The sequence below is a fragment of the Nymphalis io genome, chromosome 1 (genome assembly GCF_905147045.1).
Source record: "Nymphalis io chromosome 1, ilAglIoxx1.1, whole genome shotgun sequence".
NCBI classification, from domain to species: Eukaryota; Metazoa; Arthropoda; class Insecta; order Lepidoptera; family Nymphalidae; genus Nymphalis; species Nymphalis io.
Window position 1 is genome coordinate 1,723,541 of NC_065888.1, and position 15,130 is coordinate 1,738,670.

Below are 15,130 nucleotides of genomic sequence, written 5' to 3' on the forward strand. Positions count from 1 at the left end.
GACAGCAATTATCGTAATAGATGGATTGGCAGAGGAGGACCAATCCCATGGCCAGCGAGAAGTCCAGATTTGACTCCGATGGATTATTATGTCTGGGGGCATATGAAAAGCCTGGTTTATGATGTTTCACCAGTATAAACAATTGAAGAACTCAAAACAAGAATAATGAATGCTGCAAATTCTATTCGACATAGCTTGAGTAGTGTTGTAGTAAAAAGTGAATTAAGAAAAAGAATGCGTATTTGTATACGAAATAGGGGATCTCATTTTGAACACGAATTATGAATAATAAACAGTGTAATTTCGAAAGTATGGAGTAACTAAAAAGATTAAGTATTTTGTTTTTGATTTAAATTCAAAATTGCAATGACAGCTCTGTTTTATCTCTCCTTTTTTACCTATTACCCCTATTAAAAATAATCTTTAACTACTTTGCATTGAGGTCCTTTTGTCTTTGATCCAGATTTAATTTCTTAACAATAGCATTTCTTAGAATTTCCTACCTGGTCTCTTTGTTATCTAATTTTCTCCTGAGTTTATGATTGTTACTGTACTTTTTATGTACCGATGGATAGCTAAGGAAACGCAGATGTTTTTAAAATGATCCGCACGATAAGAGCCATAGTGATTTTTACAAAAAAATTGCGAGTAACTTAAAGAATCAAAATTAAAAATCGAAAAGTTGTACAGTTTTGGATCTGTAATTTAAAAATGCTTGAAGATTGTTTTTGTTTTATAACTGGTTATTATTAACTAGGATGTACCCTAGCAAGAAATACAAAAAAAAATAGGGAAAATACGTTGATTTTTTTTTTATTGAATTTTAGAATCTTAAACATCCTTTAAATAAAAAAAAAATTTAAAAAATTAATAACTCGAAAACGATACACTTTTGCATAAGCATTTTGGGGGTCATTTGATAGCTATTGTCCTGAACTATAACCCTTTAAAAGGATCGTGACATATTACCCTGTAACCCTGTATAACCTTAAGCTACACTGGTGGTAGGGCTTTGTGCAAGCTCGTCTGGGTCCACCACCACCCACTCATCAGATATTCTACCGCAAAACAGCAATACTTGATATTGTTGTGTTCCGGTTTGAAGGGTGAGTGAGCCAGTGTAATTACAGGCACAAGGGACATAAAATCTTAGTTCCCAAGGTTGGTGGCGCATTGGCTATTAGCGATGGTTGACATTTCTATGCCAATGTCTAAGGGCGTTTGGTGACCACTTACCATCAGGTGGCCCATATGCTCGTCCACCTTCCTATTCTATAAAAAAAAAAAACATAACTTTACAATATAACTTTGTATAGTGTATATTTCTTAGCGCTGAATGTTCTTACATCATTACTAATATTATTTATTTGGTAATCCAATATTTAACAAACATAATATCTTATTGTGTTACAATAGATAGAAATTGGCTAGTCATAATGATGATTCGTCAACTAATTTTATTGCAGCTTCTTCCACCACACTATTACAATACGGGTTGGCGTGGCAGAATTTCAGTGACATAAGATACATGCAAGTTCCTTGCAATGTTTTCCTTCACCGTTACGCATGAGATGAATTATATACCCAAATTAAGCACATGAAAATTATATATAAATATAAATTAAGCACATGAAACCACTGACATGGCCATCACTCGTCTATTTAAAAACAAATAATAATAATTACAGTAACGAAATGCAGTTACGATCAATAATATTATTATTACCTTGCCTACACTACCTTTTATAAGAAATAGTATGTCTATATTTAAGTTAAATTAACTTTTGCTATTTTAATGCCAAGCTCTTTGGCTTTAATAAACATTTGTAGAAATCCTGGGGACGGGAATCGATTAACTTTTTTTTGAATGAAAAATATGCGTTCTAATTGTTTTCTACTTATATAACATACATTAAAAAACCTACACATCAAACATAAAATCATCTATTTTTTCGGGTGAAAGTTGCAGTTAATTCTTATTATAGTATTATTATTTCAGTACCTATACAATATCTATTTCTTTAAAGTTTATATACTGATGCGTATTGACTGAAATTATCGCTAGATAACCTTTGCTTTCGCAACCGACGCAGCTCGCTTTTGTTTGTACTTTGGCCTTGGCTTCACCCGCGCCATAATCGAAAATCCGAGTTAACGGGATAAAAATATGTTAATTATGTCATATTTTAGTTGTGCTAAACAACTAATATTCACGACACACACAACATTTCGTATTTATGATATTAGTGCGATTATTTGATTATGATATTAGTGATCATTGAATTATTGTAATGCCTTCTTATGTACTATATTTCCATCTGCTAGACTAACGATGTTTTTGTCATGAGGTACACGTGAACGTGCTACATATAACAGCCCATGGGAAAAGCAGCAGCAAGTAATAGAAAAAAAATACAACTCAAAACGCGTTCTAATGAAAGTATAAATAAGGATAAAACTAAACATTTTAATGCAGACTTTATGAAACCCTAGAACTAAGGAATAGGTAACCTTAAAAGTAAAAAGTAAGTATCTAGAAAATTTAAAACAAAAATATTACTCAAGAGGTTGACTAATAGAACAAAACAACAACCAAGTTAATAATTGCAACCTAAAGCCACAAAATATGTAATATTATCAATGTAAATTATAATAATGAATTTAATGAAAAAAATTAAAAAAAAAAAAACAGACGAAACGACGACAGAACAACGACAACGCAAATTTGAACGAAACGCGAATGCTTATATGTATGGCAGGAGGTCACTTTACTCTGATAAATCTGGACACCACGATTCAGAAATTGAAGAAGCCTCAACCGCTGCCGCCGTCTATGAGCTAATGGCCGCAACATATGCTGTACCAACGAAAATACGTACATTTTTGTAACTTTTGATAGATTCAACCGATTTTGATGAAATAAAGAGTAAACGGAAGCTTGAAATACTGCTTATAATAATTCATTTATTTTAATTTGTAATTTTTAGTCGTTTCAAAGATTAACCTGGACAAACAGACAGAAAGACAGACAAAAAAAAAAATGATTGTTTTGGTTTTGGTAACTCGCCAATAGCCATATTAATTTCAAAGTTATTTATTTGTATAGATATTGCTACTTGCTGTTTAAAAATATTATTTAATTCATGTACCCATATATACTTTCATTTAACAATATATTATGCACTTTGTATTATAATAATATGTATCTCATTTTCCGTAATCCCTATCTAAGACTAATCTCCAAATTATCATAATCTTTTACCAAATGATCTAGAAAACAATTTAGTGAAAATAAGGCTTGAAAGTTACGTTAACGATACAAAATACGATTAATTTTGCTTAAGTTACGATCTCAAAAATATATTAAAAAGTTTCTAATAAAAATACCATTTTCTTGGTTTTACCCATTGTAGGGCATTGTGCAGGTACGTCTTGGACCAACCACTTGTCAGTTTTTCTATTGCAAAACATATTGTTTTCTGGTAGAAGGGTGTGTGGGCCCTTAGATTCCATTTAGAACGACACTCTGGTCTCTACATCGTTCGTACAATTTGTTAACGGATGAAGTTAACTACTACGTTTAGTTTCAAAAATGTATTTGATTTATAAAGTTTATTTGAAAGTATTAGTATATATTCTTTTTTAGAATATAATATAAATATAGGTGTAAAATAACCAGGTATCTTAAAATGTATCTAAAGACTGAATAAAAAATTGTCATATATAAGAATTTAATATTTAATGTAAAAATTAAGTTTGCTTATAAAAGTAATTCTGGTTTGGTCAAGAAAAATTTAGGGTTTATTCTGCCACACTGCGAGTTGATAAATATTAATCAAATTAATACAAAATATATTTTGTTCAAGAAGGCTCTTGCGAGCACTTTTGAATCGTCATTGGAAGCTATCATCAGAATATAGAATCAGATTCATCAGAATTTATCGAGAAACACCAGCCAAAAACTAGTTACTCTTTTCCGACAATCATGTTACATAGACACTTAAATAAAATTATATTATTATATTATTTATCCTGCATGGAAATCGACGAATATTAACACTACACTTTTTAAACATCTATATATATAGTCCTGTATCGAGTAATACGCCTCGTTGATGAAAGATTTAACTTATGATTTAAATATATTATTAGTCAAAGCTAAAAGTATTTGAGGAATTTTATTATGGAAGCAGGTACCTTGCCCAAGGAAGGACGAACTAACTTTGCGACGGAAGACGACAACGTGGTATTGTTACCAGTTTTTCTTTCCGTCTCGTGTTTATACAATGTTTGTCACGTCTTCTATCAAAATAATCGATATAATTATGGATGTAAATAACATTGTTGTCAACATACTGTGACGCCGTATCAACCTTGCTTTAAAATATCAGGGATTTAGGGAGTGGCATCTCGATATCTGAGATTTTAAATAGCTAACAGTTATTTTTATATATATTATTTTTAATAGTTACATACCATAGAATATGATACTATGAAAATATCCAAAGTATACTAATCGAGCAGTCTGTCAGTTAGCTGTCCAACCGCGTATGTTGCCTACCTGCAAGAGATAGAAAATGAGAATTCCACAAGAGCTTTGAATCTATAGTAATGTATAAATAACAGTATTATCAGTTACAATACTATTTATATTGTACAAAATCATCTGATTTTTATTTTCCAGATTTATGAAAGAAACTACTAATCCGATTGATATGGAACTTTCAAATTATTTTATATTTGAAAGTTCCACTATGGAAATGGGATAATACCTATCTATTTGAGATAATTTTTTTTTAAATCAAGAGTTTATTATCTATAAATAGAATATTACATTTTATATTTAAAATATTACTTCTAATACTTTACCAGCAATTACTAATAAATTTATAACAAGACTCAAGTAGTCTTTATACATATGTATGTAAGATTTGTAAATATATTGTTACTTATTATGGTTATAGAAAACTCCACGACAGCATTAGGCCAACCTATTTTTATTTTCTCTAATTTATTTGTCACAGAATATTAGTTCTTATTCAAATAAATAAGTTTTAAGCCCTTTCCGTATGAAAACAAACACCGTTTTGCACTTTGCCATTTGGATAAGTAGGTAACAACAGACCTCTCGGAGATTTTTTAGAATGCTTCCAACTACATTGAAAAAAAGACGTAGGGCGTGCATGATAAAAAGAAAAAAACAACATTAATAGAACAAAATATACATAAAAATTAAATCTATAGAAAACAACACTTTTTGGTAAACAACAAATATTATAATTATAATTTAACGTTGCACAGCAATGTGACGTCCTTATATATGTATTAGGTCCTTACATATGAATATTAATTAATATTGGCGTTTTGTAGGGAGGAATATAAAGTCATTTTTTTTTGTAAAATATATTTAATTAATCAAAGTATGCACCGTTGTTATCTATGCACTTTTGCCATCTCATAGGTAGTTCATTGATCCCTTTACTAAAAAAACCATTGGGGCGAGAATCAATAAACTCTTTGTAGGCGGTCTGGACTGCCGCATCGTAGTTGAATTTTTTTCCTTGTAAGAAGTTGTCCAAATTCCGGAAAAAATGGTAATCTTTTGGAGCAAGGTCCGGGGAGTATGGTGGATGTAGCAGACATTCCAATTGTAGCTCATCTAACTTAGTGGTTGTTTGTTGTGCAGTGTGTGGTCTTGTGTTGCCGTGAAGCAGCAGTGGCCTAGAGCGATTGACCAACCTCGGTTGTTTAGCAGCTAGGTCTTCCTTCATGGTTTGCAGTTGCTGACAATAGATATCTGCCGTAATCGTTTGGCCAGATTTTAGAAAGCTGTAGTGAACGACACCGGCGCTAGTCCACCAAACACTCAAAGTAACTTTTTCTGAGTCAATTTCCGTTTAAGGCAGGATTTGGCTGGGTCTCCATGGTTCAGCCATTGCGACGAGTGCTTTCGATTATCGTACAGTATCCACTTTTCATCACAAGTAATGATAGTTGAATGATAAGTGTCGGTTGAGCAAAGTCAACGCGTGTTTGCAAGTTTGATTTACTTAATTCACGAGGCACCCATCGTTCAAGTTTTTTCACTTTCCCGATTTGCTTCAAGTGGATTAATACAATTTTATGACTTACCCCGAAGAATGTAGCTATCTCTGAAGTGCTTTGTGATGGATCCGCTTCCACAATAGCCTTTAATTCTTCATTTTCCACTTTGGTCTCCGGCCGTCCACGGGGTTGGTTCTGAAGGTCGAAATTTCCAGAACGAAAACGTTGAACAACAACATATCGTGCTTACTTTTGCGACACCAGCGCCGTACATATCATTAATCCTTCGAGCTGTTTCTGCAGCACTGGTGCCACAGTAGAACTCGTACTCGTAAATATACCGATATTTCATGTTTTCCATTGTGCGGTAATAAGCGACGCCAAAGAAAAAAATAATGAGGAAAAAACAAATGAATGACTGTTTTCAAAACTCAAATGTACCAGCTAAATGAATTTATAAATTTGAATTTGGAATTCTTAACCAAAGAGGAGATATTTCAGATCAAAGTGGTCAGTACGACAAAATGTTAATTTCATATGTATAGACCTAATATTATTCTATTCTCAGAAAAGCACAGCACAAGAGTTGATTACATACGGTGTTGAAAGTTTAAAAATATAATGACATTATTAAATGAGTAATCAATTTTAATATTTTTTCAAAACTTTGTATGTTAACATATTATTTGAATCTCTGTACAAGCAACGATGGTTCAAATACGTTACAATTCACAAAACAGTACATTTTTTTTATTAACCAACCTTTGAAGTAATGCCGCTTGACTGTCACTGTTGTAATTACAATAAGTAAATATTTCTTTAAAAAAAAATAGTTATATGATAAAAAAATTATGGGGTTTTAATAAAAGTAAATACTTAAAAGATTTTTTAATGCAGTGGGTATTAGGCAAAATGTGTGACTAATAAATAAATTGATCACGACCACCAAATGAATCGATTAAACTTATGTTTATTTTTTTTTAACAATTCTGAGATCACAGTTAAACATTTTTATTCAAAATTGAAGTATTACTCTCACTTACGAATTACTATATTAAAAATACCATCATTTCGAAGAAATACCTTCAACCTACTAATAATGCAAACAATCGGTGAATTTTGTATAAAGTTTCAGTACAATATAAAAATTATAGAAGCAATGATATTATACTTATTGAAAGTTATAAAAAAACTTATTTTGAAATAAATGTGAGAAATAAGTGTATTATTAAGGCACCTATGAACTATTACCTATAAATGTATATTAGAATTTATATTTTTTCTGTTAAGTGTTTTATTATTAATTATTCATTATAAAAGATTATTATTGTGATTTGTAATGGTTTATTTTTTAAATATCTTTGAATTTTTTATTTTTTTGAATTTTTATAGGTATTTAATCGATATACTGTTATTTACTTTCTCGTAAACCATAACTTTGTTCAGCTTTTGTTTAATCTCTTATTTGCACACTATTAACTAAATTGAATGTTATATCTTCTTACTGCCATTATATTTATTTACCTATCATCTTATTTAACAAACAATCTGCCTAATAATTGATTACTATATAATTAAAACCAATTTATAAGATCTTTTCTTTGTAATTTTTATTTGTATAGTTGAAGTACAAATTGTTATACAAAGTTATACAAAGTTAAATAAAACTTTAAGTTGTTAATCTTATTTAGGAATATTCGATTTTAGGCTTTTTATTTAATTTAAAAGAAAAATATTTCAGTCATATTTTAAATATATTATATATTTTAATACACTGTTAAGCTAATTGTCTTAAAGAAAAAATTATAGAATTCAAATTTAAACGTTTTCTGGTTGGTCGATTCTGATAAGCACGAGATCAATTTTCTAAACTGGCGCTATAAAAAGGAAGGGGATGGCAGAATAAATTTTCCCGCGTTATCTTAATCGTTTAGCGTTTTAAACATATTTATGCACCAAGTAATAACTTATCAGACGCCTAATTACAGTCGCGAAACCACCTGTCCGCTATCATCACTGTACATAGGCCTTCGCATATACTTCGGTGCGTCTTACGCGCGGTCCCTCCCCTGTTGTGCTATTGGCTAGTAAGGATTATGCGCGCGCAACGGCCCTCCTAGCACCCTGGTGTGAGACGATGAGACTCCGTGGGAGCCGGTCGTGGCCGCAATGTGGACCCGCGGACAGTGCTATCGCGACTACGCAGCCACACCGTCGTCACTCAGTACAAATTCTACACGACCGAAGCGTTCGTGCGCCACAAACTATAAACGCATTCGATAACTAATAGATAAAAACAATTGTAGCCAGAGCTTAAAAATACGTAAAGATATTTTTAAGTCCTTTGTATTTAAAATAATAATTTAAACTATATTTCCATATACATATTTGTATTTGTGATTTTTGTTGTAAAATAAAATTACCTTGAAGTTAGAATTGGTGATGTGCGATGGCTAAGCGTCGCGGGTTGCCAGATTGGGGAGTATTGCAATGGGCACGGCGTTTTTTCGCGGTGTGCGCGTGGGCATGCGCGCTGTTTGTTGCCGTCGGAGCGGACGCACATGCGGATGTTGATACCTCAACTGGGCTTGGAGACAATACTCTAACAAATTCAGGTATGTTACAATTGGTTTCTTCTACAAATCTGATGTTGTAAGTTAAAAAAAAAATCAAAAATCAACTCGGCAATAATAGTTAGATTTTAAATAAAATTAATAAGTTCAATAGATATATTTAATTATTAAATATTGATTTGGGATGAATAATTCATTATAAATGAATAATAATTATATATATATATATATATGAATAATAAGGTATTTCAATTATATTATATAGTGATACAAAATGTTATTGCTCACGGCTTAATTATAGTATAGACTTAATTCTAAAAAAAAATAAGAAAAATAATCAGTAAAATTATATAATTTAATAATGATAAATAACAAATATCTCTTCAAAATTTAAACAAAATAAAGACAGCTGCTTGTAACAATACCAACTCTGTTTGAATTGTATTAGATTAAAAATATTTAATATTATTTTTCTCAAAGCTCTCTATAAGGGAAATATTGATAACTATGTATAAACTTCATTAAATTCAATGTATATACTGTCTCTACACTTATATAAAACGTGGATTAAAAAAGGACCCTAAAGTATAGTTTTTATAGGCTTGTTTTTGTAGGTTTATATTTTTTTTTCATTGTTTTAATAAAAGAGCTTTTAATTATTATTTTATTTTGTTCCTTTGCTTTATAAAAAGACAAGTATATGGCAGAGTGACCAGCTTTTAAAACTGCATAACCCGAGGTCTTGGTTATAATCCCGATAAAATTAATTAGATTTTCTAATAAAAAAATTGACAGTGGTAGCACGAAATAAGAAAAAATGACAGTATTATGTTCCCGTACACCGGAGTGCACATAATATTGTTGGTTCTGTGTTTAATCTCTTTTGATATTATTGGATTGCCGCCTCATCGAGCTATGAAAGTTAGATACTCTCGTATACTGCACATGTGATGCGCACACGCTGCCAGTCCGCTAAATGATATCATACGCAGCTTGTCTTTTTTGAAAATTGTTGCTTTGGCCTAAATTGTTTAAGTTACCATTATCAAGCTATAGTATTAATGTAAGATTAATTATACTTTAGTGACTTGAGTTGCGTGCCGTCCTCTACGAATAGCAACAAAATAATAATAAATTAAATTATTATTAACACCTTTTGAAGATAAATATGTGACTTATTTTAAGTAATTTTATATTTACTAAAGTAAATATTAATAAAATATTAATTAAAGGAATTGTTATGTAACACAATTTTTAACAAATATATTTATGCTACTATAAAAAAAAATTTTTTCCTCCAAATTAACTTTGTTTGTTTTCATACTTTTTACGGTCCCTAAAATCAAAGATAAGAAAACAAAACTGTAAAAACTTTTATGTTATACGTCATATTCTAACCGATAGTTCATATGAGATACGAAAGCGGCCAGTAAATGTCTCACTGCTGATCACAAGCCTTCACTTTATTTAAGCAAATGGTTTGGAGTTTATTCCACCACGCTGTTCCGCGGCTTGGATATGTATGTGGCAATATTTTAGCCGACTTAATGGTTTTCTTGCAATATTATCCTTCACCGCCAAGAACGAGACCAATTATTAACACAAATTAGCGGGTGTACACTTATGATGAGATCCACATGTTCATCACACTGGGTTCTTCTGATATGGGGTTTCTTATGACCTAGATTTGATTTAAATTAACAGTCAAATTTGCAAATGTCCCACTGCTTGGCTAAATCCTCCTTTCAATTTCAGGAGAAGGCTAGGAGCTTATTCCACCACGCTGCTCGAATGCGGATTGGTGGAATACATATGTGACAGCTTTTTATCCAACACATGCAGGTTTCCTCACGATGTTTTCCTTCATCGTCGAGCACGAGATGAATTATAAACACAAATTAAGCGATGTTTAATGAAAATTCAGTGGTGCTTACTCGAGCTTGAACACATAATATTCGGTTAAGATGCAGGTGTTTTAACCACTGGCCCATGTCGGCTCATATCCCATTTGACTTAGTGGACAGAAAATATAATACTTCGTTAAGATAAGTATTAATTCAAGTCATGCATTAATACTTATCTCTTTATATTTGCTTTTATATTATTATCTGAAACGGCGCTAAAATATTTTTCGCGCTGTTATAAGTTATTACTTATATAATTGACGTTTGTTAATTCATATTCAAAGAAGTATGTCTTAGATTTTGCAAGTAGACATTAGTTACGATTAAAATTATTTATCTCGCACTTTATAATAAAACAAAAAAAAAATCGAAGGAAATTTCTAGAATTAAGTCTTTTTTAATAAAGAAGTACTAAAAGAGCTGATTGAAAATAAATTAAAGTTTAAAAATGAAACGCTGCAAGTTAATAAATTGAAAATTACGTTAATCTAAAAACTGAATGGAAAATTTATATAATAAATCAAAATGGGATATATGAGTTCAAATATTTTAAAGTTTGAGTATAAAATAATAAATCATTTCACATTATTGTTTCATTATTTCATTATGAGCTGGATGGTGGGCGTCGACGAAACAGACAACTCCCTACTGTTTATACACGTAGTAAAGAATAAATTATATTAAATAAATTATTTGGTATTTCAAACAAACTATTAACATCTACGTGTTACTGTATAATATTAACTATATTAAGCGAATGTAAAATTAATTTAGAAAAATATGAATAATGCTTTTATGACTTAAATAAACACTGTATAATGTTTTGTACAATACGTGTTCGCTTATATAGTATTTTTAATTATAGTTTCAAATGTCACGATTACCTATTATAATATATTAGGTCTATGACGTTTATGATTTATATATAATATAAATATATTTGCGTTAATATGTTTCAAAATGATATATTTTCGTTTGTAATTGTAACCTGCCTCAGAACGATTACTGTTATGGATAGCGTAAAAGTTAACTTTAGCATTCGTAATTAAAAAACAAGTAATCTTATTTATTTATTCTATTATACAAGTACAATACATACATCATAACACCGTTAATCAGTCTATGACGGGATAGAATGTATTCGCTGCAAGTTTATTAAATTGAAAAATAGTTTTATATCGTTTTATAAGTAAATAATACAGTAAAAACCTTAAACTCAAATATGAATAATATATATAAATTTAACAATCCTAAATAAATAAACGTTTTGAAAAAGCCTAATAAATATTTTTTAGGTTCATCACAATTAATATATATTAATATATATATTACCATTTTCCGATATGGAACTGTCATAGTTCTATTTATGTTTATTTACAACTACATAATTGATTATTCCATTTGAATTATTTGAAGCTTATTCCACCACACTGGTGTAATGTGCGTTGTTGAATACACGTGGAAGATTTTTTGTCCTCCACATGCAGGTTTTCTCACGATGTTTTAGTATGAGATGAATTATAAACGAAATTAAACACATGAATATTTAGTGGTGCTTGCCGGGTTTGAACTAGGATTCATTTGTTAAGATCCTCGTCTTCTAAGCACTGGGCCATCACGGTTCTTAAAATCTGCAAAATTGTCAAGGTTAATAAAGCAGCAAATGTATATTGTTTAATTATTATAGTTATTTAACAATTTAATTGAAGCAAAAATAAAAAATATATATTCAATAGCAAAAAAAGATAATCGCTACTACATACATACTAATTAAAGTGACAAAAATCTTCCTTTTGACAAATCGATTTTTCGATCTGTCAAAAAGCGAATAACAGAGTATAAATTTTCTAACGATTTCGATGAAGTGTGGATATCTCTCTTTGATAGAATATCTTTGATTTTAGTAAGTATTGTAGTCTTTCGGGCTATAGGGATTGGACGCAGGAGGGTAAGGACAAACAATAACATTAACATTATATATTTCAGTCCAGTCCAGTGGCTAGAAAACCTGAATCTTAACCGGAGATTGCGGGTGTACCAGTTTTCATGTGCATAATTTCTATGTGAATGAATTATTAACCTCGCTCTCGGCGGTGGCGGAAGGAAAACATCATAAGAAAACTTGGTTGTCGGATTAAAATCTGTTATGTGTATACACCCGCCGCATTACAGCAGTATGGTGGAATAAGCTCCAAACCTTCTCATCAAAATAGAGATAAAAGATAGTCTTACATCAGTTTGTGGTTTTGGATCTAAGCTTTAATTTTAGTCAATAGTTTTCAAAATCATATACATAAAGATTTATATGATTTTGACAACCTGTAATAATGTACCAATAATTTTTTTTAATAGAAGGTATTTTTAATGAAAATAAATATCAAAATTGACATAAAATTTTCACGTATATTTTTTATATCAAAAACAAATTTATTTTAAATATTATAATGCGATGCATTTTATTTATTTTAATCATTTTCTGGTCAGTTCTTAATACTTTATTTATAATTTAGAGAGATTACAAAAAGGATCGATGCGGCGGCTGAACGTGCCTCGTGAAACACAACGCAGCCAATACCATATTAAAAGCTAATATTTACTAATGGATTTATTAAAAAATCGTAGAAATGATATAGTAAGGATTTTATAAATATCTTGAAATAAATACCAAATGCGACGTGTGACGGTGATTGAATAATGTAGTTAGGGAATTAGAATAATCATGATTATTATGTATATATTTCGTTTTTAAAACCGTCTTAAAAACAATTTTAATTTGTTTAGTTAATAAACAAAGTAGTAAAGATTTTATTTTTTAAATCAAAAACAAAACATACTTTAAGTACACTAAATTAAAGTATATTTTCATAAGCACTTCTAAGCACACTATATATTAGATTTATGCATGCATCCGTAACAGCCTGTGTAATGTCCCACTGCTGGGCTAAAGCCCTCCTCTCCTCTTTTTGAGGAGAAGTTTTGGAGCTTATTCCACCACGCTGCTCCAATGCGTGTTGGTAGAATTCACATGTGGCAGAATTTCAGTGAAATTAGACACATGCAGGTTTCCTCACGATGTTTTCCTTCACCGTAAAGCACGAGATGAATTATAATCACAAATTAAGCACATGAAAATTCAGTGGTGCTTGCCCGGGTTGAACCCACGATCATCGGTTAAGATTCACGCATTCTTACCACTGGGCCATCTCGGCTGATATATACATAAATAAGAACAAAAATATGCATTTAATTTGTCAACAATCACATTATGATTGTTTCAAATTAATAGTTTCATTTTACATTTAACACGAAGTAGCTAGCATATATTATATTTATACATAAATATTTATTGTCTCTTAAATTTTGTAGTTAATCGCTTATATTATCTATTATATATATATATATATATATATATATATATATATATATATATATATATATATATATATATATATATAATGTAAGCGATTAACTACAAAATTTAAGAGACAATAAATATTATATATATATATATATATATATATATATATATATATTTCATCGATTTCGATGCCGGCGACCCTAGTAATTAATTATTATGTGTAACATGAGCCCTAAAGTTGATAGTTTACCAAATACCAAATTTAGTTTTAAGCCCTACTAAATAAATAAATATCAATAACTGTTTATAAGTATAGTAACTGTTTATTGCAATTTATTATTGGAGGTTTATAATTACCGAGATAATGGCTCAGAATTTTAATTACCTCCCCTATTTAAAAGGAAAACATGAAACCCCTATAAAATATCAACGATAATTATCATCGATCTTAAAGTTTGAAATTCGAACTAATATTATAAATGCAAGTGACTTTGCTTGTTACGTAATAACGTCCTAACTACTCAACCGATCAACATGAAATTTGCATACACGTTGTCAGGGGTACAAAAAGTTTAAAAAAAAAAGAAAAGTATATAGGGTATCTAACATCTACCCCTCTCACTCACACCCAGCCGAAGCTGCGGAAAATAGTGTAATTTATATTTATATTTTCATAGTCACGTGTTAGGTTAGTAAATATTTATAATAATACTACAGTCCAATATGAACATTTTGCAATTGTACATTTCTTATTAAATAACAACTATCGACTTGATGCAGTTTTGGTTGATTGAAACTCTTAAATACTATAGTGACGAGTAGAATGATTATCTATTGAAATATAATTTAGATTACATCGCTGTGCCTGATATCAGCGGATACAAACTCATAGCAGTAATTTGGCTAGTCATAAATTACACGTTTAACTGAATTACGTGCACTAAAAGCATTCCGCGAACGCTGAATGTGAACCATTTTCATTCCCCTGAAACTCTCACATGTCCACCAAAATGTAGGCATTCGACGCACTTCACAAATGAGCTTTGAATCGATGAAATTTAATTAACGGATCGTTTTTCATCAAAACGTTACTGCTGTATTGATACAATATTCTTTTAACTAAAAATTTGCTTCCGATTCCAATATGTTTTATTAACATCAAAAGTGATTTAGTTTTTTTTAAGTTAAAAAATAAGGAGATTATACTAAGTATTTGACATTGTTAAGTTGTAATGTAAAGCGTACGTTCA

The 15,130-nt window shown here is 30.3% G+C and overlaps 2 protein-coding genes across 2 annotated transcripts in view; both read left to right on the plus strand.

Moving 5' to 3' along the window:
• The window catches only part of LOC126771913 (glycylpeptide N-tetradecanoyltransferase 2), a 251,084-nt gene that overhangs the window by 126,665 nt on the left and 109,289 nt on the right, over positions 1 to 15,130 (plus strand). The gene's annotated exons all lie outside the window — the stretch shown is intronic.
• LOC126771930 (lachesin-like) overlaps positions 8,245 to 15,130 on the plus strand; it is a 79,122-nt gene continuing 72,236 nt past the window's right edge. Inside the window, exon 1 of the mRNA XM_050492108.1 lies at positions 8,245 to 8,660. Coding sequence (XP_050348065.1) covers positions 8,495 to 8,660 — 166 coding nt within the window. The 5' untranslated portion in view covers positions 8,245 to 8,494. The remainder of the gene's footprint in view (positions 8,661 to 15,130) is intronic.